This window comes from Ptychodera flava, chromosome 16, assembly GCF_041260155.1.
Source record: "Ptychodera flava strain L36383 chromosome 16, AS_Pfla_20210202, whole genome shotgun sequence".
Lineage (NCBI taxonomy): Eukaryota > Metazoa > Hemichordata > Enteropneusta > Ptychoderidae > Ptychodera > Ptychodera flava.
The window spans coordinates 5,033,136-5,060,026 of record NC_091943.1 but is presented as its reverse complement, the minus strand read 5'-3'; the positions used below and the strand labels follow the sequence as shown (position 1 = coordinate 5,060,026).

The window sequence follows — 26,891 nt, the reverse complement described above, 5'->3', positions numbered from 1 at the left end:
ATGTCTGTATGTCTGTATGTCTGTACGTCTGTATGTCTGTATGTCTGTATGTCTGTATGTCTGTCCGTCAACATCAAAAACTCCAAAACCGCTGCACATTTCATCTTGATATTTGGTGTGTACATGGATGATGGGCTGTAGATGAGATTTTGTTCAAATGAAGTTGTCATTGCCAAAAATATGCAAATTAAGTGAAAAAATGTAAAAACAGTCAAAATTGAAAATCTCAATAACCACTGAGCAGATTACATGAAAAATTAGCATGTAAGTACTTTGGGCTGACCTGAAATATTGTGCTTTTTTTGATTTTTTGATATTGTTGAAAATATACAAATTAGTGCCAAAAAGGCGTTTTTGGTAAAAAATCTTCTTCTTCATGAACCGCTGGTCAGACAGCTTTGATATTTGGTATACAGGTCCCTAGGGATAACCCAAATTGGATTTGTTCAAATTGTGATGAAATATGCAAATCTGTATTTTTAAGGAATTTTTTTGTCATTTTTGGTCAAAAATTTATTTCATCAAAACCGCTCGTCTGACAGCTTTGATATTTGGTATACAGGTCCCTAGGGATAACCCAATTTGGATTTGTTCAAATTGTGATGAAATATGCAAATCTGTATTTTTAAGGAATTTTTTTGTCATTTTTGGTCAAAAATTTATTTCATCAAAACCGCTCGTCTGACAGCTTTGATATTTGGTATACAGGTTCCTACAGATAAACTAAGTATGATATATAGAATATATGATGAAATCTGCAATTTTGTATTTTTGGTGCAATTTTTGACATTTTTGGTCAAAAAATGTGTTTCTCAAAAACTACTTGTCTGATGCCTTTGATATTTGGTATACAGGTTCCTGGGGGTTCTCCTAGTGTGATATAGTGAAATTTGATGAAATCTTCAATTTTTGTATTTTTGGATCAATTTTTGCCATTTTTGGTCAAAATATTTGTTTCTCAAAAGTTACTCATGTGATGGCTTTGATATTTGGTATACATTTTTATACATAATTATGATGAAATCATCAATTTTGTATTTTTGCAGCTAATGTTGCCATTTTAGGTCAGGCCATCCTGAAATGAGCTATCAAAGATCTCAACCATCTTCATCAATACATATGTCACAAAAAGTTGCTCTCTACATAACACATCAGAGCTCTGTCGACTATTGGGTCGCTTGTTTTTTCAAAAACCGCTGGTCAGACAGCTTAATATTTGGTTAACAGGTCCCCAGGATGACCTTAGTGAGATGATTTCATACAGTCAGGAAATACTTAATTTGTATCCATGTCTATAGTAGCTTCAGGGACATTGGCACCTATGTTTAAGATAATGTTTGTTGTGATTCAGTAAGCATTTGAAATGGTAAACTGTATTTGGTGTTGAAATGCGGTAAAAAATAATGAGAAAACATAGCTGAGGTGATTTCAGCAGGTTTGGTTTCCAACAAATATATTCAAAGTTTTTTTCAATGTTAAAGAGTGATGGAGGGGGGGGGGGGTCCTGAGGTCCTGGCAGATTTCGAAAAAAATCCAAACAAATGTCAATAAAAAAATCAGCCACAGAAGGTTTGTCAAAAAGAAAAGGTGGGATAGTGGGAAAAAAAGAATGTACAGTGTATCGGATAAAAAAGATGTTCCTCATCAATCTTCCAGACAACCCCCTTTTATCAAATGGTACACCCCTGATGTATTTTTGTGTGCCATTAAACATGCAGTGTATTTTAGTTTAAGATGTCAATCAAGTTAGGTAAGGATTTGAAAGGAATAGTCAAGTTCACCACAGTTTAACTTTATCTCTTGTGTCATCATCCTTGTGTAATTGGTTAAGTTTGTAAGTTGTTCCAGATGTGGATATACCAGCTGTTCTGGAAGAAAACAATGTTTACTTTTCCCTATAGGGTTTCTGAGTTAATGATTGCATGTTGAAATCTTGAAGTATCTGGTGCATGGGCAAAATGTAAATATTGGTTGCATGTTATGTATTTCAGTCTATGTCAAATATTGTAAATGAAAAATCAAGAACAGTTTGCTGTGTGCTTGTAAAAGATAACATGTATGTCAATTAAATTATATAAAATAATTAAATATTAAATATTAAATTTAATTATGTCAATTAAATATTAAAACTGCCTTGCAGTTTGATTGTCTTAAAAATTATCACAGAAGTAGAAAACGAAAAGAAACTAATCAAATTGCTGTAACATATTCACCCTCAGTGTCTGTAGGCCTATACTTAACTATTTTATCATTACATTCAGCTATTTGTTATATCTTTATCACTCTCCATGGGCCAAGGCACACTTGGGGTCAATGTCATCACTCTGTGCCAGTCTGTGAATGTCAGTCTGTCTGTATTTAGGCCCATGTTTCATACAATTGGTGGTTTGTTTTGATAACTATATTTGGTATATAGGGATAACCTAGCAATACAATTTTTTTGACAAAATGTGACATGACTTCGGTGACCTTTGACCTCAAATATACATATTTGTCCATAACTCAGTAACCACAAGTGCTACACCCTTCATGTATAGTATGATGGGACACCTTATGATGCACATATTGTACCTCATTAATTATGTGCATATCTAATTTTGAGCAAGCCAATAGAGCCAGAGGTCTGATTTTTGATATATAGGGATAACTATAGGAGAAATTTTTTTTGACAAAATGTAATGTGACTTCGGTGACCTTTGACCTCAATATACATATTTGTCCATAACTCAGTAACCACAAGTGCTACACCCTTCATATCTGGTATGATTGGATACCTTATGATGCCACATATTGTAGCTCATTAATTATGCACATATCTCATTCTGAGCAAGCCAATAGAGCTGGATGTCTGATTTTTGGTATATAGGGATAACTATAGGAGAGAAATTTTTTGACCAAATGTCATGTGACCTTGATGACCTTTACCTAAAATATATGTTTATGTCAATAAATAAGTAACTACAAGTGCTATGTCCTTTGTATTTAGTAGGATGGGAGACCTTATGACAACACATGCTTTACCTCATTAATTTTGCACACATCTAATTCTGGGCAAGCAAATAGAGCTAGAGGTCTGATTTTTTGGCATATAGGGATTAATTAGCAATATAATTTTTTTTTCAAAATGTCATGTAATCTCAATGACCTTTGACCTTGATTATACATATATATGCATATCTCAGTAACCACAAGTTCTATACCCTCCAATTTTGATAGGATATTAGACCTTAAGATGTCACATCTTGTACCTCATTTATTATGCGCATATGTATTTCTTGGCTGGCCAATACTGCTAGAGGTCTGATCTTTTTTCCCGATTTAGAACCATAACTTAAGACATGCCTCATGTGTTTCAAATTGGGAACAACGACATAGACCTATTTGCCCATAGATCTCAACATATACACTCCAGTGATACTTCTTAATGACCACATTTCCCTGCCCCATCAAGACTAATACTCCTATTACAAGTAGGGACTGTCATTGTCAATGACTTGTTTAGTTAATGGTTGTATCACAGTATTCGATATTTCTAATTCTGTATTTTTTCCATTTTATATTCTGAATAAATACATTAAACATATTTCACTGTCTCCAGTACATTACATTTAAGTATTTTCACTTCATGCACTTTATCCCTTTCACACATGTTCAAATATCTGACCAGAGAACAAACACTAAATAGTCCAGGATGGGAGCTACAGTGTCATTGACGCTATTTTTATCACAACTGGAAGTTGTGATATAGAGGTGGTTTCAACCGGTGTTTGATGTCGTCCATTTCCGTAAACGACAAAAAGTCAAAAACTGCTGAACAGACTGCGTTGATATTTGGTACCGATACATAAACTGGTTCCAAGGTTCCAATTCAGAAAAATGGAGCCTAACGGAGATTAGGTTATATAGTTTTGGGAAATTTCTAACCCCCCTTTTTAACTAATTGATTTTAGGGGTCTTTCATATATGTAGTTTTGGAATGTACACCAATCCTGCATTGTGGACTGTTTTATGAGTTGTGGAACAGAAATGAGGTTTTGATGAATGTTAGAAATATGCAGGATGGCTGATTCAAAGTATAAGAGATTTCTATGCTCTTTTGGGTATCAAAAGCAATAAAAAAAAACATATTTCATAGTTTAGATTCTCACTTTTGAGATGACCCTAGGCATTTGTTATGTAAACATCCTTGAGTCAATATACAGACTTTGACATTCCTGAGATGAAGTATCCACGACCTCACATGTTACAGTCTTTCACTACCATGGTATGGCCCAAACCCATTGTTATCAATGGTGAGTGTGGACCTGTCTACAGGAAATTGGGGTGAACAGGTTAGACAATGACGTTACAAGTTGTAGGTTAGTTATCAAGGTAGCACCAGCATAGAGTCCTACGCATGTCCATGTGTTCTCACAGGAAATTACATGGAAAAAAATTATTTGAGAAGTTTCTCTCCTTTAAATAGAAGTATATTACAATTTAAACCTGTCATGGATGGATTGCTCTCAAATGATCTGAAACACAGTTATTGCCCATTAGCAACAAATCTATAGCAAGATTTATGTAAAGTTCATAAACTTACACAAGGTATTAGACAAAAGATGACCATGACTTTGCTACTTTTCAACATTTATTTCATTCAGATTTCCTCAGCTTAGTGTATAATTTTGTAATCTTAATTACTGTCAACTTAGCTTTACTAACTTATTCTAACCTCATTATTCTTACACTACTGTTATACCTTATAACCACAAAATTTCAAGAGATGCATATATGATTGTCACTTAACAAACAATTTACAAATATGTCTTCTGCTTTTTTCTCCATATACATATACTTGTCCCTTTTCTGATAAAAATGGGCTTAAAATCGCAATATGAAAAATAGTCTTTCAGCTGTATGTTGCTCACTGACTTCGTGGTCTGTCTAATTAGTCCCCATGGACACCGTCCGGAAGGACTTATAGGTTTGGTCATGTCCGTGTGTGCGTGCCTGCGTCCGTGTGTGCATCCGTCCGTCTGTTCACGCAGATATCTCAGACATGCCCTGGTCAATTTCTCTCAAACTTTGCACAAGGATAGTACCCTACCCCATACAGATGCACGTCGATTTGGCCATGTTAGAGGACTTTTGAGTTTACACCACCATAGACTACCATGTATAAGTCAGCTGTCTATAGAATCCCATGTGTAAGGCCAAGTAAAATAAAAATTTAGTTTCTCATCATATTCATATTGCAAAAAGGATTCAGTGACACAGTTTTTAGTCCCCATGGATGAAGTCCAGGGTCTTATAGATTGGGTCATGTCCCTCTGTTCACACAGATATATCAAATATTTTGACAAAATCTCCCGTGACCTCGGTGACCTTTGACCTCAAATATACATATTTGTCCATAACTCAGTAACCACAAGTGCTACACCCTTCATATATGGTATGATGGGACACCTTATGACGCCACATATTGTACCTCATTAATTATGTGCATATCTAATTTTGAGCGAGCCAATAGAGCTACGTCTGATTTTTGGTATATAGGGATGACTTAGCAATTCAATTTTTTTGACAATAATGTCACATGACCTCAGTGACATTTGACCTGAAATATACATATTTGTCCATAACTCAGTAACCACAAGTGCTACACCCTTCATATATGGTATGATGGGACACCTTATGATGCCACATATTGTACCTCATTAATTATGAGTAGTTTCACAATGTGCCAGTTGTGATCAAGTGCCATTGGCGCTATTTTTAATTTATCACATACTGATTGTGTTTATGTATTCAATTTAGTCCATTGATATGATCTCGCTAAAGTTATTATTCATACTCAGGCTTTTGATGTATTGTAAATCAACCTGTGTAATGGTCGTCTGTCTTAAAAGCCCAGTGTGGACTTATCCAAAAATCTAGCAACATATTTTTATAACGATTGCAATTTTAAAGGGGAACAAAAGACAGAAACACCTCATAATCTTTTTATTTATTTCAACTTTATTTCAGACAAGTTAAAAAATAACTGTCCATAGCACAAAGAAAGTTATACAATTGAATACTGAGAGGAAATGAAGAGTAAATTAAAAGAAACCATCAATCAATCAATCCACGATCACTTTAAAATCTGCTATAGAGAAGCTTTTGCCATTTGTCTTGCAGGCCAAAATAAGCGGCGTCAGAATGTAATAGACTCTTAAGCAGTTCGTTTTCACTATATAGAAGTCTACGAACAAAACTGTACACAGCTTTCCTCCTCAAGATAGGAAAATTGTCAATTTGGTTTACTACAAATGCAGATGAAATACTAGCATTTCGTGGTAAATCCAACAACCTACGTAAAGCATTATTGTGACACACGTGCAAACTACGAATTGATGACGCCTTGTAATCATTACATTTTTACAATGTAACACCATAGTTAATCCTGATCCCGGGCCTTTTCGAGCCAAGGTTTAAAGGCATATGAGAATGAAGAGTAAGCAATTTGTATCAACTGATTTAAAATTCAATCGACAGTATTTGTGTTAAGGATGCTACCCCAGTAAATTTTACCCAGGTTCCTCCAGTCATGTCACTGGGGCTCTCTTTGTTATCAGTGCAATACAGGAATAACAGGAATGGTATCAGGGTCCCCATACCATTTACCTGCATTCCCAAATCTTGGCAAAAAACAAAACTGCATGGAAAACAAAGTTTGCAAGGTGTGAATTAGATTGGTACACACATAAAACAATAGATGTAGCACATCAAGAAAAACCGTGTAAATGAAAACAAAATACAGCAATGTCTGTAATCTTGTACAGTAGTTCCAAAGGGTTGTAAGACAGTTCAGTGTTCTCCCCAGGATCAAGCAAAAGCGTAGCGGCTAATTTGCATAATCATTTGCATATCATTAATTTATATTTGCATATGGATATAAGCTTGCACATGCACCCATGCATTCATGTACACTCACAACAAAAGGCAATGGTAACACACAAGTATGCAATTTGAACATCATGGAAACTCTTTATTACACTTAAATAAATCATCACAGTATAGTACAATTGCAATTAAAATAGAAGATTCAAACAGTAACAGCAAGTTCAGATTGAAAGCAAGAAATGGTTCGTCTGATTGGAGTTTCATTAATACATATATTGCTAATAAAATTGTCAAAAATTGCCAACAAAGAGGAAAATTCATAAGTTTAAGCTTTACACAATTCAAATGTAATTGAGTCTTATATCATTTTTTAACGACAAACACCGCGAATAATGTTTCATCAAGGGGATCAATTTCAACCAGCCGCCCCCCCCCCCCCCCCCCCCCCCCCCCCCCCGCGTAACTACCACTGCCACTGAACATCGTCGTTCGATTCTTGATTTTAAAAATACCACCAAGATGATCACAAGACATGAACTAAGTACGACTAGAATCACTCAAAAATCAGGTGTAAAATCTTTCAGAGAACGTGTCAGAGTGGAACCACACGCGACGCCAGGATCAATGTCAACACGTTAATAAACACGTCGGCCAACATGGCCGCCGCCATATTGGAATTTATGCAATGTGAACTTGATCGCGATCGTGATCGTACTCGGACAAAAAAAAGATTATCGTTGTAAAATCATAATCAACCTCACTAGTCAACCGCTTCTTTTGTTTCTTTTGCGGTACATTTCGTTGATCAAAGCATGGGAATGTGATCAAAGGCCCCGCTAGTGCTACACCGCCTAACTCTGTGAATACTTGTCCTCGATGTATACGTATACCGACTAAAGGTCTTTGTTGGTCGTAATAGTCGTTGTAGAATGAAAACTTATGAACAACCCAGACGATTCTTCTATTGTTTTAACGTTCCTCTTAACACTTACGGACAAGTTATCGGACGCATACCATACTTCACACCTTCCACTCTTTCACCAGGTTGAAAGTTGCAGTGAGCGCTAATGTGTAGACAATGCATGCAACAGCTGGTAGCTACGCAGAGCGCTAGCGTGTGAACTAAAGGATGGCGGGAATATTTTAAAGCGTAGCGGGGAGAATCAAAGCGTAGCGGGGAGAGGCGAAAGCGTAGCGGGACCGCTACGCTAAAATGGCCTGGGGAGAACACTGCAGTTATCCTCTTTATATGTACGCACCAAACACACACCTGTACCATAAACCCTTAACCCAACTGGAGGCTGGGAAATGTCTGCACAGAAAATGTCCAGGGGTAAACTGTCTTGATACCCATCAAAGACAACTCAATCTCATAGATGAGAAGCATGGCTACAAGTAACCTTCACATGTCTTAGATGTGTTCATGGCTACCAAAGTATGGCATCAAAGTCACTTCCACAGTTCATTAGATATGCATGACTATCAACTATGTTTCACTTGACAAATTCAACTAGGCTCTTGTATAACACGGGAGAAACGGTTGTCTATGAAATCTATAGTGATTCAAGTTCATGCTTTGAAAAATGTGCTGTATTGTATATTGGACTTTTTGTAACAGTATTAAATACAATTGTTAAGGTGAAAATAAATGCTCATATAAGCAGGGATAGAATTTTATTCCAAAGATACTAGCCAACTCATCCTAGTAAAGTGGCTTCTTTGCAAAGAAAAACAAATATCTATCTTATCGAGGATAAGAATTACCTTCTTTATTTTCTCACAGGCTATGGCACTGCAAGAACTACAACATCCCTACATATGTGGTTACAAAGAGTTCTTTGTGACATGGGATAAAGAAGTAAGTTTGTTTTTCATTTCATCTGTGCACTGTATTCCATGTAGCTATTAAGTGTCTGGGAAACAGATGTTCTGTTTGTGGGACAAGCCTGACAGGAAGTGCCCCAAAACAACAACAGGTGGTTGTGAAAAAACAAAAGGACAAAGTTTGCAAAACTTTGAACTGTGGTGGCAGACATTCAACATGTCATTATTGTTATGAGTTTTTATAATTCTTGTACCTTAATATGAAACAATTTTGGGACAATTTTAATCTTTTTGTAGGAGTCGGCCATGTATGTGTGTATTGTAATGGATTACTACAAGTTTGGTGACTTGGATAAAGTTCTGCGACAAAAACGAGGAAGCAAAGAAAATATTGAGGAATTGGTGAGTTTGCTGTTCCATGAATTCTGATTGGCTAGTTCCGTTGTCACTTTTTCCTATTCCAACTGAATGTCAATACAAGATAGTGTGTATACTTATGACATGGCATTGCATTAAATTTTCAAGCTGATGCAATTAAAGTGAAATTTCAGCACCACATACTCTCTTGATGTGATAGGCATCTATCAAAGAAATAGAACACATGTAATAATGTTGGAATACACAACAGACTTACATTATTATACAACAGACTTCCATTATTATATTTTCATTGAAAATATAAAATCCATGTATAAACTAAATACAGTGTCCTATCAGTCAAGCAATAGGTATAGCAACTTTACACTCTACTAAAACTGGTAGTCACTCATACTAACACTCAGTACCCTTGTGCATGTCAAGATACTTCATCGTAGTGTGTTGTCTGCTTGTAGGGGGAGGCATTATATGTTTATTGTTGTACACATAATCTTTCATGCTTGTGTGAATGAAGACTTTGCAACTCTCTTTCTGTCTCTGTTGTATACAGTAAATCTGAAAACTGAACGACATATCAAAAATTAAATTGTGTATATTTTTCTACTTCACAGGTACTCAAAAAATGGTTTGGACAAATGATAGAAGCTTTGGCATTTGTACATAAGAAACAAGTCATACACAGGTCAGTTTTCACAGATATTGAACAGTGTATTTTTCTTGATATTGCTAACCTCTGCATCCCCTATTTCTGAATGTAGAGGTACAACTTTGCCACAGAAAACAACAGACCTGTTCCAAACTTTGGTAGTAACCGGGAGTACTGGCACAAGTTGTATACATACCGTATGTCTCTTCAGATGATACAACACCCTATTCTGCCAAAAGAGGATAAGAACTCACACGTGCAATAACCTTACCTTGCTTCAGAGATTTGAAACCCAGTAACATCTTCATGACAGAAGATCTCAGCATATGTATCGGTGATTTTGGTGTTGCAACAATCATGGGTGATGCTAGAACAAAGACCAGGACCACAGTTGGTGAGTCAAGTTTTCAGAAAGTGCTAGTGCTTTAATGTCAAGAACCTTTTTCAATTCAGGGAAAATAATTCTGTGCCAGAATTGTTCTATTTTTGACAATTTCATGACGGTATAACATTCAGAAAATTCAACAAAAGTTGACGCAGGTTTCTTGGTATATCAGAAAGAAGAGTAATGAAAGTATGGCTTGTAAAAAACCTGACAATCTGTAGAGCAAAAATGCTACAAACAAATACAGACTTTGACATTTGTGTGCATGATCTTCATTGTGAGTGTACTGCAAATAGCGCTGTTCACGGTTACAGGTTTGTTACTAAATATAGCTGTACGCGCGCGACATCGGACACGCAGCTTGAAATGCGGACAAATTTTATCAATGTTGCATGCGTGGCTGTTTTTGCAGCTTGTACTCTGAGTCGTGAATATGTTTTTTAGCTACTATAGACTATAGTCTATAGAAGCTATTGGGATGGGTATCCGTCCGGCGTCCGTCGTCAGTCTGTATGTATGTATGTATGTATGTATGTATGTATGTCCGTTTGTGAGGCGTCCGTCCACTCAAATATCTTGAGAACCGCAGTACTTACTGATTTGATATTTGTTGTGTAGATGAAAAATATGATTTTGAGAAACTATTTTTTTTAATTTTTTGATATTGTTGAAAATAGGCAAATTAATGCCAAAAAAGGTGTTTTTGGTAAAAAATCTTCTTCTTCATAACCGCTGGTCAGACAGCTTTGTTATTTGGTATACAGGCCCCTAGGGGTAACCCAACTTAGACTTGTTCAAATTGTGATGAAATATGCAAATCTGTATTTTTAAGGAATTTTTTTGTCATTTTTGGTCAAAATTTGACTTACATTGTATGTAATTCTTGTACTGTATAAACCCTATCAATTCACCCAGAAAAAAATAATTAATATGATTTTAAATAATTGAATTAATTAGGAAATCATCAAAGCCAAAATAATTTTAGTGTAGAATTATCAGAAAGTTCAACTTTTTTTGACAGTTCATAGTGAAATGCTTACCATCTTGGAGGATTAAAACATGTAAAGGCAACTTTCCTGAATCCCAACTTTGACATATTCTGAACCGTCATTTATTGTGCCTGTATGTTATCTAAAAGAAATTGCTCAAAATAGTCAATAGAGATAGAGATAGAGATAGAGATAGAGAAAGTTCTAATTTCCATTTATGGTTGACTTGGTAAGGATAAAATAAAATTACTTTTTGAGGAAAAAAATAGAGTGGTCAATTAAAAGAGTGGTCAAAGTGATAGGGTTTTATGGTAAAGCTGGGCTGTATAAAGATTCCTCATGTGCTATTTATAGCAATTATGCAATCTGTGTAAACAGTGCAATGAAAGTGTAACATGATTCCTTATAATGCTTTGATGACCTTGAACTTCTTAAGTTTCAAACCTTTGTCTCTTCAGTGTGCTTTCTCTGAGTATGTACAGTCTCAACTTATTAAACAGAACTCACACTGTTAATCAAAGATATCCACCTTCTTCATCAATACATGTGTCACAAAAGGTTATTCTCTACATAACTCAACAGAGCTCTGTCAACTGTTGAGTTGCTTGTTCTTTCAAAACCGCTGGTCAGACAGCTTTAATATTTAGTTTACTTGTCCGTAGGATGACCTTAGTGAGATAATTTCATACAGTAAGGAAATACTTAATTTTGTATCCATGTCTATAGTAGCTTCAGGGACTTTGGCCCTATGTTTAGTATTCACCGTTACACTAGCAGTCGCCCACTGAGATGTATTTTCGTCGTTCTTGCATGCGTAATTTTCAAAAGGGTAATCTAAAAATGCGGACAAATATTTATTTTTGCATATTAATGAGAGAACAGTGACGTAAACTGTGAACGACCCTATTTACAGGTTAACCCTTTGAGTGCTGTAATTTTTCCCACAAAAATTTTAGTGCAACATTTGCCAATTTTTATGAATTTTTCTGTAATCTTTTTGATGATTTTGGACCAAATGAACACATCACATTTCATTGGCTACATCTTTTTACTAAAATTTTTGCAAAAATCTGAAAAAACTTGACTGGGGTATATTTTATAAAGGCAACAAAAAGAGTTAACAGTGAAATGACTGACACCTTCACCATTTCAGTAAAACAGTGGACATATAGGATATGCTGCAACACCAAAGTAAACATTGTGAAACCTTTTCTGACATAAACCATGTTGAATTACTTTCTGACATCCCAGTTTTTTTATATAATGATCGACATATGAATAAAACAATAGATTAAATCACACACAACAGGAAAAGTTCTACTGTCTGTGATGAAATGTGAAATCATTTCTGACATGTTGTACATCTTACCATTGAAAGGGTCAATGAGCTGGATGGCACCTGAAGTGATGGAGAAAGCCTATGATGAAAGAAGTGACCTATGGTCTCTGGGTTGTATCACACTAGAGATGGCATCATGTGCCTTCATGACGGTGAGTTTACTCTAAGACTGTCAAGTTATCTGAATATTTTACAAGATGTCAAGTCAATATAAAAGATAACGAAGTATTGCTTTTTACATAAAAGACACTTTACTGATTTTGAAAAATTATATTGGCTGAAAATCACCTCTACCAATAAAAATCCAAAAATGTACTAATCCCTTCAATAGAAAGACTGTAAAGAAATGAAAGACTGGATGAGTTCATAAGGAAGGCTCAATATTTGAAGAATATTTGCACAAAATAAAGTAACAGTCTAAAAAGAAGACAGTACAAAAGATAGAATAATACAAAACAGAATATTGTGCGAGTATTTCTGTGCGTGTGTCAATCTGTGTATGTAGATCTATGTGACAGGTGGGAGGATAATATTATTGACCGTATTATCTTACGTCATTTTGTCAGGAAGGTCATTGTGACTTACTCATCTTTCCATTTTGTCACAGACTCAAGAAATTCAAGCTGTCCTTTTCCAAATCAAACAATCACCACAAGTTTTAGAAGAAGTATTAGAGGATGTTTCCAAGGTAACTCACTACGACAGAAATTTCACTTGATTGTATTTTGGAATTTGTGACAGTGTTGACTTACAGCTATAGGATAGAGACAACACTTGGAAATGTACAGTAAGAATTTCAAACTGCCCATTTAGCAGTGTAATGAATAATGAGGTAGCCTCTACAAATCTAACAACCCATCAAAAAAAGACATTAAAAAAGACAAATATGCTGAGAAGAATTTGTCTTATGAAGGGTTGTTGTCTATTGATATTATAGAAATAATGGGCGACGCGCTGACCATTAACGTTTATTTGTGGGCAAGGGCGAGAGGAAAGCCCAAAATTAACGGGCGAGGCTTGCCGAGCCTGTTAATTTGGCTTTCCTCGAGCCCGCGCCCACAAATAAACGTTAATGGTCAGAGCGGAGTCTGTTATTTCCATTATATTATCAGCGAACCCAAGAAAACCGTCAAAATTTGCGAAAATTTCAGGAGCGAACGACAACTGGGCCCCAGAAACTGAGCAATACGTGACGCACTGTCACGTGCGCAGTAAAAAATCGGCAAATCCGGATATGCTTTCAGAAAAAAGTATCTCAACTTGACCTACAAGTGCTCCATTTTATTTTGTGATTGATTATGATTTACATTTGAGCTGTAAGTTACGATACTTTGAGTTGTTAATCTTATTATTCATATTCACGGGCATGTAAACAAACCATTACTGTGTATTTGTGGTCAGTCACGTGGTTCAGCTCGACCAATCAAAATGCGACGGGCAGGGCATTGTAATATAATGTGATTTGTTTTTGTCATGTATTTTGATTTTACATCTCATTGAGTAAGTTCAGTCCATTTCAAATAACTTCATAGTAATCTGTGTATACGTTATCATTATTGTATGTCTTTGCCTTGTATTCAGTCATATTCTGCAGATCTCTGCCAAATGATCCGTACCATGCTTCGGAAAAACTTCAAACAAAGACCATCAGTTTTGTGAGTATCTGCCGTTTTCCTTCATACTGGCCATCTAATAAAATTGTACCATATTCTGACAATTGTGATTGTTGTAGTTGTGTGTAAGAAGAAAACAAATTGAACTATTATTATGTGCTTATGTGATATGATAATTTACAGCTGAATTTATCTCTTTGCTCTTACTAAGAAACTCCTGGAATTCAACGTACTGCTGAAAAATCCTGAAAAAATTCAATGAAAGAAAAGAAATTCCTGGATGATTGTTTAGCTACTGATAGTTTGGAAAAAGTGCTCATGTTATTGTTAACTTTCCAATAGTATCCATGAAAATATTTGTGCAATTTTTGATCCCTCAACGATATGTTTACTGCGCATCACTTGCATACGTGTACTTGTATGTTACATCACACATGCTCTCAGAAATTTGTCAGGAAAAACTAGGGAATTCCTGGGATTTTTAGTAACAATGATTTTGTTGAGCCTGCTTCATGCTATGTTATGTTATCAGAATCAGACAAATGTGAAGTCAATGAATCTCATTGATAAATTGTTTTAATGTCGTTTTGTTCATGAGAGGTGGTTTACACTTTTGGTATCTTTCTTATTCACCATGTGTACTTTCTTTGTACCATCATTGATGTTTTGTTTTCTTATCGTAGACAAATGCTTGAGATACCGTACATCAAGGATGCATTGGCCCTGAGTCACTCAGCGCTTGCTGCAAGGAGAAAGAAAGAGAAAGCCAATGAAGTATCAAGTAAGTATGGTGTATGTTATTGTTTGTAATGTGTGGCCAGACTGAAATACATTAACCAAAACAATTTTATGTTCAGAAACATTAACATGAACATGATTTAGATGCATTCTGATGTGAAATATTCACTCCTGGGTTGACAAAGTTTGACAAAACATCATCTTACAGTGAACACAATACATGCTAGTCATTCTCTCAATGCACAGTCATATCACTGCTGGTACATTTTTTTTTGTCTTATGCCATGGATTTGTCACACAGAAGAGCAACAATACACTGATTTTTTAGCTCACATTTGGTATACCAATGTGAGGTTATCGTATAAGCTGAAGTCGATGGCGTCTGTATGTATGTGTGTATATATGTATGTATGTATGTATGTATGTATGTATGTATGTACATACAGTATGAACATCAACATCAAAAATACGCAAACCGCTGCACGTTTCAGCTTGGTATTTAGTGTGTTGTTGGATCCTGGGCTTTAAATTGGATTTTGTTCAAATGAAGTCTGCATTGCCAAAATTATGCAAATGAGCTTACAAAATGTGAAAATGGTCAAGAATTAATAACTCAAGAACCGCTGTTTTGATTGCTTTGAAAATTTGTGCGCAAGTACTTTAGGTGAACCTTATACAGTTTTACGAATATTGTGAAGATATCTTTAATTTTGTATTTTTGCTGAATTTTTTGGTGATTTTTCTCATCCAGTAAAAATTCTTCTTCTCTGAAATCGACAGCCCAATCGCTCTCAAATTTGAGTTGGATGTTTGCGAGGGTGTTACTCTTCCAATTTGTTGAAATTATGACAAAATTGGGAAAATTACTATTTTGGAGCAGTTTTGTCATTTTTGGTCAAAAAATCCTAAACAGTATTTTCTTTTTAAAGCCCCTGAACAGACAGCTTTTATATTTGGTACACAGACGTACCGAGATGACAATAGTTAGATAAGTGGAAATTGTCCTGAAATATACAAATTTGTATTTTTAATACAATATTGTCATTTTTGGTCAAGAAAACTTGTTCTCAAAATTGCACATCTGACTATTTATGGTGGTACTGCAGTAGTGTGGGCCCCATTATGGATCTTTGTCAATCGTGATGTATATAAGGGGAGGATTTATGTCTGATAGATTTGTAATTTGGTATAAAGTCCCGAGGAATGTTATTAGATAAATTTTCGACTCAAAGTGTTGGAAAACCCCTAAATTTGTATATTTTAAGTAATTTTCTCAGTTTGTGACCTTAAATGATCTACACCAACCCAGGATATGTTGTGAGACAGTTTCGAAGGCTGTGAACATAATTTTGTCATATTTGGTATCAATTTGTAGGAAAATTTGATCCAGAAAACAAAGCTGAGGTGAATTTTTTCATTGTGGACCAATTTTGCAACTTTTCTATGTAAGACACACAAGAACTAATGAGAATGTAATTATGTAATACCAAGGGTGTAACATTTGATATTCAGGAGGGGGTAGGGTGCAGAAGATTGATGAGGTAGCATTACTTTTTTACCAGATCCCCTGTACATTTTTTGCCCACTCCCACCTTTTCTTTTTATCAAGCCTCCTATGTCTATTTTTTGTTGTTGACATTTGCTTATGTATTTAGGATCTGCTTGTCCATTCTCTGTCAATTCTTTGTTGTTGACATTTGCTATATATTTACATTTCCTGTCATCTGGCCTTATGTAATACCAAGGGGTGGAACATTTGATATTCAGGAGAGGGTGGGTCTAGAAGATTGATGAGGTAGCATTACTTTTTTACCAGATCCCTTGTACATTTTTTGCCCACTCCCACCTTTTCTTTTTATCAAGCCTTCTCTGTCTATTTTTTGTTGTTGACATTTGCTATGTATTTAGGATCTGCTTGTCTCATTGCCATAGAGGTTGATATGCATGTTCCTAAAGATGACCTCCAGTACCTAAGTTGGAGACCTTATTTGCTTTTGTCATTTTTGTTTTTCCTGGTTTAACACTTTCAGTGCCCCCGGGCTGATCTATCGGCCCGGGTATTGTTATGTAAATTGCCACGGGCCGATTGATCGGCCCAGTTTGGTAACTTACGTTTAGAGAGTTATCTTTCTATGAAAAATGCAACAATGCCTTTGTGAAAATACAAAAATCTTATTGTAGGAACGTTTGCTGCGTATACCTTTTGTTCAGTACTCTTTTTGAGGCACTGAGCGTGTACTGAAAAACTTTTTACATGATGTCAAAGGTGAATTGACGTCACTCAGAATCAAGATGGCGGACCGTAATGTTTACATTTTATCGTCTGCCGAGTTTTGCATAAACTTTTGGAAGAAATAATGTCAGACAGCGAAGGTAGTGGTGTAGAAGCTTCACAAAGCTCAGACGATAATGAAATTCTTCGAAATGGTGAGAATCTTGATCATAATATTGACCAAAACGTCCCTGATCGAGATCGTGATCAAGGGTTTCCGTATCCCATATATGGTTTCCGGTATATGGTTTCGAGTACTTCCTCCTGAACCTGATCGAGACACACCTCATATTTTTCAAGAGAATACAGGCCCTGTGCGTCCACCACCTAGAGATGCTCATCCTCTTGCCTACTTTCAGCTCTTTTGTATGATTGAACTTGTTCAATCGTTTGTACTCGAAACAAATCGTTATGCTGACAGCTTTATCCGTGCCAATCAGAGAGTATTTGGACATGCATCTAGAGTGTGGCGTTGGATATGTGCAGGTGGTACCCCGATAAGGGAGATGCTCGCTTTTCTGGCAGTAATTTTGGACATGGGACTTATACAAAAAAATCGCATTGCCGACTATTGGGAACTGAAATATAAATCACAGTCAACGCCATGGTTCTGCAGAATCTTTTCCAGAAACCGGTTCCAATTACTGCTGAAATTTTTCCATATTGTCGATAACAGACGTATACCAGGGGTATACCAAGTCGGACACGACCCACGTAATAAATTTCAACATCTAATTGACCACTGCAATAGGATGTTCACTCAACATTATAAACCAGGACAAAACGTTACAGTTGATGAAAGCATGGTTGGCAGTCGTAATCGCTGTGATCTAATCCAGTTTATGCCAAACAAACACCATCACAGGTTTGGCATGAAACTTTGGGTTCTGTGTGAATCTTCAACCGGCTGTAATCTTAGGATCTATGCATATGGTGGGGCCAGAAGAGACCACGGTGGAGAAAATGGCTTGGGCCATGACATAGTTATGCAGTTGTTGAGAGAAGCCCGGTTGTTGAGGAAAGCGCACCATGTCATCGCTGAAAATTTTTATACTGGCATTCCCCTTGCATGAAACCTGTTGGTTGAAGAAATTTATCTTACTGGAACTTTGCGTCATAACAGAAGATTCTTTCCAGCTATGATAAGGTGTGCGCATCCTCAGGTTGGTGAAACTATATATGCAAGACAAGGTGACTTGCTATGTGCCGCATATCGGGAGAAACAATCCAAACCCAAACCAGTCCTGATGTTATCCACCCTGTTGCTATGCCTGCATGAAATGACTCAGAGCAAAACAATCCACCAAAAGCAGTGGTTTTTACAACTTACAACAAGTACATGTGTGGTGTTGATATTTCCGACATGATGTTGTTTGCATACAACGATGAAAGAAAATCAATGAAATACTGGAAGAAGATGGTATTCAACATCCTGCATAGAATGATGTTGAATGCCTATATCATCTATAAGCAGAATACCACTCATCAACACGTATATACCAGGGAAGAATTCTACAAGGAAGTGATAGAGGCGTTGGTGGTTGAACATCTGGCTGCTCGCAATGCTCATGTTGAAGACAACAACAACAACAACAACAATCAACTGAGAAGACTTCCAGGATACAGAGAAAGATTGTTGTGTATGTTCTGAGCGCCGTGTTGGAGTATGACATCGATCACGTACTGTTTGCACTACTTATAATCGTGGATTGCACTGAGACTGTATTGCACAACACAACTGTCATGGATTATTGGCGTTGTACTTGAGCACTGTTCACAACTGGTTGCTAGTATCTAATCTACCATGACACTTTGATACCACTTATGCCACTCAATGAAATACTAGTAGTTTGTATAAAATAGTTTTCATCTAGCTCAGACAAATTACCTGTTTAGTTTCATTTGTCACTTACTCACTCAAGAAGCAACTAAAATCATCACCTATGCCCTTGTGCTTTCTCGTCTTTGTTGCTTTAGTTCTCTCATATTTGGTTGTCTGCACAACTGGTTGAAAAAATGGTTGATTCAAAATGTCGCCCCAAGTCACATGTTTTATGCAAAGAAATTGAATCCAGTAGAACCTCTCGATTCACTCCTCTTATCAACAATCTTGCCTTGTAAACTTTAGCCATCTTTCAGTATTACCATCATGATCATATATATATATATATATATATATATATATATATATATATATATATATATATATATATATATATATATATATATATATATATATATATATATATATATATATATATATATATATATATATATATATATATATATATATATATATATATGATAAGTATACTGTTTATATGCGGCATTCTTCACATAGGGTTGGCAATCAAAAATGCATAAATATGAACAAATCATGTTTTGCCTTTGGATGGAAGTATCTTGCCACACATCAAGAAATCCAAAAAAATATGAAATTTAGATCTCTTTGCATTATATGAAGTAAATGAAAAATCTTTAAACATGCAATGATACATCACAGAGTGCTGTAAAGTTGGTTTCCGGTTCTTTTGAGAAAAGACCAGTATCTTGTCATAAAAAACAAAAAAAAAATAGTACAAGTGTTTTATACACAATGCAAATCTACAATGAGTGAATTAGGTGATACAAAACATACTGCATTTTACAATTTTCAGTATGACACCATGTGACCACTACAAGTCTAGTTTCATGAAATATTTTAGTGTGTTTTATTGCTATGCATAACTTGCAGTGATGAGTTTCAGCTGGATTTCAGATTTGAAACATTGTATTGAGTTTTTCATGCCTTTCAGCATGGCGATGATAAAGATGTTAGTTGATGTACAATATCTTGAATCATTGGCATAAGATAGTGTTGTTCTTTCATTCCTATTATTGTACTCGCCTGTACTACATTTGACAGTGTGCATGGTGCAAATAGCTATGCCTGAGTTTTTAGAGTTTGTTTTGCAAAATTTGATGCAGACAAGAATACTGTATGTAAAAATATTTTCTCAGATTCTTACACAACGGTAATGCCAGGTATTTTATCTAAGTGGCGTGCAATCAGCATTATATACACACTACGTTTTTCAAAGTGTACAGATTCTAAATTTGACAGAGCAAATGTACATTCACTGTTGTTTTGTTGACATCCACTGCAGACCATTACTACAAAAAACCTAATTCTTTCAACAGAACTTGAGATCACTCAAATGAACATTTGCACAATTCAAAGCTTTGAAGCCAAAATCAATGTATAATTTTCTTCTTGTCACATTTTTGCAGAGCATTTATGTATATGATGAAATGAGATACTTGTTTGTAAACCTTACAAGGTTATGATGAAGTGGATTTTTTTCCAAAACATTTCACCTTTAGTACAATATACAGCCAAAGTCATTTTTATGATTATTTTTACATAATCCCAGTTTAGGTCTAGCAACAAAACAAAAACAATAGCATTGTGTTGTAACTCAGGACATGCTAAAATATAGAGTGACATGATTGATTGAATAACAGTACTTTTAAAACGTCGGAACTACTGGTATTCACAGTAAAACATCATACCATCGAATAAATTATATACATTGTATGGATATATGCTGAAGTAAATTATTTGTAATTTATCGATGAACAGAACAGCAAATATTTATAAAGTGAATTCATTTGTATATTTATTGTATAGATAAATTTATATTGAAATGTATTTGTATATTTACTCTTGTTCATTGTTCTAAAACATTGAAGTGATTTGCTAACTTCACTCACAATTTCAAGAATCTTTTTATCGTAAAAAGGGAATATAGTTCTTACATATCTAACATATATGAATATTTATGTAAATGTATGTAGAACAGTAATTTATTTGTCAAACATTTCTCAAAACAGGGTGCTCAGTGGCAAACCTTTCAATTACCAATTTGTATTATAAGCATTTACATGTACATGTATTTTACATATTGACATATTCAGGTATGTTTCTTCAGCTACATAGGTTTTGTTTATAATACTAGATTATTTCATAAAGTCATACATGCAATGCTTGCTTAGTAGTGTAATTTCCAAATTTCTGAATAATTGAATGGTATTGGTTAACAAACAGAAATGATATGCAATACATGTATGTGGTGTAGAAGGACAAACAGCTCTCAAGATGATTGCTCAATTTTCATCATTTCATTTTTTTCGTTTGTGACATTTGTCTCTAGTTTATGACCACTTCCTATTTTGACTTACATATTGATACATGGTGGCTGACAAATATGTGAGGCAGAATGTGTTTACCATTTTCAAAAAACCTGACATTATTTCTCAGTTGTCTTTACCGGAGGTCAATATATTTTTTTTTGACTTTTTTCTTCTTCTTCGTTGTATGTACTGGTAGTTGTTTGTTGTCTATCTGAGCTGTGCTCTTTGTGTTTGTCATATCGTGTTTGTCACTGTGGAACTTATGACTATGATGTAGCTTATGGCTTGGTAATATTGTTTTGATTTACTCTATCTCACTTTCAAATAATGTTCTATGAATGCTATATAAACTAACTGACATACTGTGAACAAGAATTTATGAGTGTGATAATAAACTGTTGATGTCAAGAAAGAAGTGACATAACTTCAATTTGTCCTTGTGACCTATTATATTCTACTTTGCAAGCATAATTTACAATTTGTCTGTACCTTAAAGGGGCAGCTCTTGCCATTTCCATGTAATTATCTGTCATAATATGACTATTCAATATATCTGTTTGTAGTTTTTAAAAGTTATTGCTTCAATTTCAAATAGTATACAATAATTATTTCAGTGCACATACTTTTTATATCTCCCCAGCTAATGAATGAAGCCATGAATTTGAATGGACCATAGTGCAAAGAAAATCACATAAATAAACGTACATAGATAAATATGTATGTCCTTATACATTTGTACATGTATGTGAGTGAGTTTGTATGGTCATCACGTGATGGGCACATTGAGTCATTGTCTGTAGTACGAATCATTTTTTATTCTGGAGTAAACCATTAACAATTTGTTTTGATGGTAAACAATAGTCTCTATAATTGCTGGCTTTGTGCAATTTGGTATGAACAGTAAATCCCCCCACTTCCCATGATACAATGGGACGCCAGTATTCTGCATTCAAAATCACTTCAAAACTATCCTAAAGTTGGCAGAAGGGCCATAGTTCATTCATAATGTAGCATCCTGAATAAGATACAAATAAGAGGCTTTTGTGTAAAATTGAGAAAAGTATGAAAGTCTTGATTGTAATTTGAGTTCTCCCCCAAAATAAAAAAAGCATTATGTAATATTCAAATTGAAGAATGCAAATTGCTATTTGAATATTTATATAGTTATATATTTTTCTCAATCTTTATGATGAGCTTGTACATCAATAAAACACTCAAAGCAGATAAGCAAGATATATTAGCAAGAAGAAAATGCATAAACTTTTCTTGGAAGGCTGTGAAAATAACCCTACTGTTATGTAAATTATATGCAAATTTTCACATTCCAAACTAATTTACATATTTGTCGGTAAAATCTGAAAGATTTTCTTTTGCCCATTCTGACGGTATACAGGTTGCCCAAGGTAAATAGAAGAGTATTAGGTCATTGGGTAGTCATTGTGAAGCATAGTAGTCTGTGATGGTACTCTGTACCCAATATCCATAGACCTGTGGCATTTCTGCAGGTCCATTGGGGCACTTAAAGAGTTAAATATTTCTTGAATGGACCAATGCCAACCAAATGTGAGCACATAGTGTCCTTGACGGTATTTTTTTAACAATGATATCAAAACCATGTTGAACTCCGCCACAATGTTGATATATGGTTTAAAACAATGATCAGACAAAATACACATGCAAGAAGGACTGTGACTGACACACTGTAAATATCTTTTCAAAATAGCATAACTTATTTATTTCTTGCCATCTTTACAGAGCCAGTACCAAAGGGTAAAGGTGTTCCAGCAGTTCTCAGTAAGTCTACACTCATTTCCACTCCTTGACTTGCCCTCATACTTCCAGTACCTTATATTACTTCTAGCAATTATTATACAGTTATCAAAACTGTTCATGTGCCTGTGAACATGATAGCTTGGGCATATTTGTAAATACCTATCACACTTTCATTTCTAGTAGCTATCATTGTACCAATGAAGTTGACTAACTGAAATAAACTCTATTTCTTATGTCTCATTGCTTGGGCTGAATGTCAAAGTTAAATGTTTTAATTTTATCTTTTCAGCATTTCTGAGAGAAAACCAGAAGAGTGAAAGTTGTGTGAAAGATGCCTTAGTTTACTTAGCTGAAGTCACAAAAGACCAAGGTAAGCTTTCAAACCTTTGGATTATTTCAGGCTAGGTGTAAGTAAATCACTATGTGGGCTAGTGAAAAGAACCTTCTAACAATAAATTTTCCCAATAAAGGTCAGTAAAAATGATGCATACATAATGAACCTGTTGTTTCAAAATATCTCAAGCAAATATTTATGATCAATTATTAATATTCATGTATCTACCTATTTGTTATTAAGCTATTCCTTTACTTTCAGTTTTTTCCAAAACCCAAGAAAATATAAGTATTATTGAAATTATGTTTCTCCATTTCCATGCTGTAAAAGATGTTGTCATAATTATTTGTTTGTCAAAAATATTTGGTTGTTGTCATAAATTTGGTGCATTTAAACTTAGATTGGATGGATTTCCAGAAACATCATCAATGAACATTTTTAGTCTGTCAGGCCATAGCATAGCATGCATGAAGGGAGCATTCTGAGCGGAATAGAACCATCACATTGCCGGCATAGTATCACACATTGTTTTGCTTTAGTATCATGGCATAACCATACGTACCCATGTCAAAACTACCGGTAGACCTAGTGATTGGTCCAGAAATGTCCCATGACAATTACAGATGTACGAGTTGCTTGCTTGAGAATCGCAACATAACTAGAATCACAAGCTAGTAACTCGAACGTCACATGATGATGGTGGCATGCTAAAAGTTGAAAGCGCTGCACAGGTAATTTTTTAATCAGCATGTGAAGTTAAGGTTTGCTCATAGGTCAAGCATTGTCATGTGACCATTATAGATCTGCTGATGAGTATAGAATGTCACATGACCTCGATATATTAGGTTTGCGCAGAAAGTTGTTAGATAGTGATATTGTAGATACATTAAGCCTCAGTCTGTGCTATAAAATGCTTGACTTGCACATGGATGTTTATAGATGTCAGGTAAGGTTGCATGAGAAGACAAAATTATTGTGTAAGGTCATTCAGTTCTAGATTTGCATCTAATATTCAGCAGATGACTTGCTTAACTAAAGAAGGCTTACTTATTGCTTAGCTTTATGAAATAGAATGCATTTTCACATCAGAGCAATTGATAGATATCTCAATTAATCTTTGTCACAGAGACCGACTTCATCCAAGTCATTTCATAGCTACATTGGCATGCTAACCATAGCTGGTACATGAATAACAACAATAACATTAAAAAGGAAATCTGCTGCTTTAGCTCTTAAAGTATTGTCATTCTCTGTACCAAGAATTTCAGAAGCATCAAAAATGGAATGCCATGAATCTAAAAACATTGCAATGTAGTACAATAATGTACATTTAAGGTCAATATAATACTTTTAGAAACACAAAATAACTAAAGTTCATAGTTTTCACTTACAAAATTTTCCATAAAAATTCTGTCTGATAATGGAATTTTGCGACAAACGTGTGTGCACTGTAAATGCTCTAAATTGGATCATTTTTGTGTGAAAAATGGCTGAAAGTGATGATGTTTCATACAGTTCTTTATTGGCCTAAACTAACTTTATCATGTATATATAGCTCAAGCTGTCATGTGACTTTTTCAATCAAACCTTTTGTGAAAATTTACCCCCCAAAATGACAATACAATGAGAAAGATGCTATATTAGCTGTCATTAGCTTTGCATAACTCTAGACTGCCTAAGCTGCTGTTGTGCTGTCATTGCAGTGTACTGTTCTAATATTATGTTCTTGTTTCTTGTTTTTTCCATTTTTCTTTGAAATATTGTGTGTCCCATTATTTGCCCCAAACTACAGATGAGCAGAGTAAGTTAAAAAAAGACAATACATGTCAATTTTCTTGACCGTATATCTCCTTCCCACATTCAAGGGTTCTTTGTAAGGTATAGCATATATCAAAATCCTGGCAGTACTTTGGCTATAATGAAATGTGGCATCCAGGACATGAAAATTCACTCCTCAGTATAACAATGTTGCATTTACATCAAATACATGGTTGTCAATGCAAATTATTTGAGTGAATATTTTCTGTTCCTTGGGTCAGGTTTCACTTTCTTCCTACTCCACTAAATAGCTGTAAATAGCTTTTGTAATGCCAAAATTGCTTGATCAACTCAGGTACATATCAATCATGTAAAAACGTTAGATGCATAAGTAAGCCACATCTCTGTTCCACTTCAGAAAGCAGCTCATAGCTTTTTTCAATTCTATGCTGAAATTGTCACATACTTTACAGAAATTGTCACGCCACTTTACTGAAGTTGTCACACTTCTTTTACTGAAATTTTCACATACTTTGCTGATACTGTCACACACACTGCTGAAATTGTCACATACTTCCCCAGGATTGTTACATACTTTCTCCAAGTATTTGATGTCAGTTGGCCCATGCATTCATTCAGAATAACATTGCCACCATGATGTCAAATGCTCACCATAGAAGCATGTTTGCCCTTTCTGTTAAGGGCTTTCATGTTCAAGGTGTTGGGCAAACCTCTTAGTCTTCAGAGCTCTTGTAGTACACCAACACAATATAAGGCAATATTTAGGCCAATTCAACACTAGAATTTTGCAACACTTTTAGTTTTGATTATTATCTTTGAACTATACAAGGAGTAGTATGTTATATCAGTCAAATAGAAAATTGTGCTCTGTTGTGGCAATATCTTGTTTGGTGTCAGAAGCTATTTGTAAAAATTGTTTTGTGCCAATCATGTTGATAGCACTGGGCTATTGTCTAGTCAACATGTGTAATTACGAAAGAATTTCTAGCCTTATGTTTCCAAATCCTCGCAAATTACATTTTCAAATTCAGTTTAATTGAAAGTTACATCTTGAGGAAAGATGAGGGTGCTGCTCTGTGAATCAACATTTCAGTTTAGATAAAGTGACAAGCTAGACTCTCAATAACAATTGTATCTGACTACAGACAAAATCATTGTCAGAAGACAGCTCCTTTTGCCCATCAATGCATCATGAGGAATTCAGTTTTCAAAGTCTCAGAGTACATTTACACATGTTTATATATCACTATTGTCTTCTGTAAAGAAGTTGCCATAATCTGTACTGTTAATCTCTCGATATAATTTTCTCAATGACAAAAGTCTTTTTGCAATTATTTTGTTAGAATGGCTGTTCTGGCACCCATAATGGTGACACAGCTCTCTTGTATGCTTGGTTTTATCGCTCTTTAAGATTTATATCATCCTATACCTGAAATTTTTGGTGCTATGTTATGGACTTTACAGAGTTTTACGAATGCATGTTATGTGATTCAACAGTTTACTCTAACATATTTTGGCAATTCTGGCCAAATTTCTTGAAAGATTTCTGGTAGATTCTATGAATGATCTAAGGTATTGACCTGTGACCTCACTTTTGAAATGTGTGAGTGTCATTCAAAGGACACACATTAATTGTCACACTTCTCTATTTTCCTATAATGTTGATTACTCTTTGTGTAACATGTAAATAGTAACTTTAAAGATCAGCATTGCTGTAAACACAGTGTTAAAAATTTCTTTCCGAAGCTCTGGAAAATTATCTGAAAAAATAATCAAAAGCT

At 35.0% G+C, this 26,891-nt stretch overlaps 1 protein-coding gene across 1 annotated transcript in view; it reads left to right on the top strand.

The window, feature by feature from the left end:
* Nucleotides 1-26,891, top strand: part of LOC139152599 (serine/threonine kinase-like domain-containing protein STKLD1) — a 42,655-nt gene that overhangs the window by 8,228 nt on the left and 7,536 nt on the right. The window contains exons 5-14 of the mRNA XM_070725838.1: nucleotides 8,651-8,725; nucleotides 8,989-9,093; nucleotides 9,681-9,751; nucleotides 9,997-10,109; nucleotides 12,468-12,580; nucleotides 13,036-13,116; nucleotides 14,010-14,083; nucleotides 14,725-14,822; nucleotides 22,980-23,018; nucleotides 23,287-23,367. Of these exons, the coding sequence (XP_070581939.1) occupies nucleotides 8,651-8,725; nucleotides 8,989-9,093; nucleotides 9,681-9,751; nucleotides 9,997-10,109; nucleotides 12,468-12,580; nucleotides 13,036-13,116; nucleotides 14,010-14,083; nucleotides 14,725-14,822; nucleotides 22,980-23,018; nucleotides 23,287-23,367 (850 nt within the window). The remainder of the gene's footprint in view (nucleotides 1-8,650; nucleotides 8,726-8,988; nucleotides 9,094-9,680; nucleotides 9,752-9,996; nucleotides 10,110-12,467; nucleotides 12,581-13,035; nucleotides 13,117-14,009; nucleotides 14,084-14,724; nucleotides 14,823-22,979; nucleotides 23,019-23,286; nucleotides 23,368-26,891) is intronic.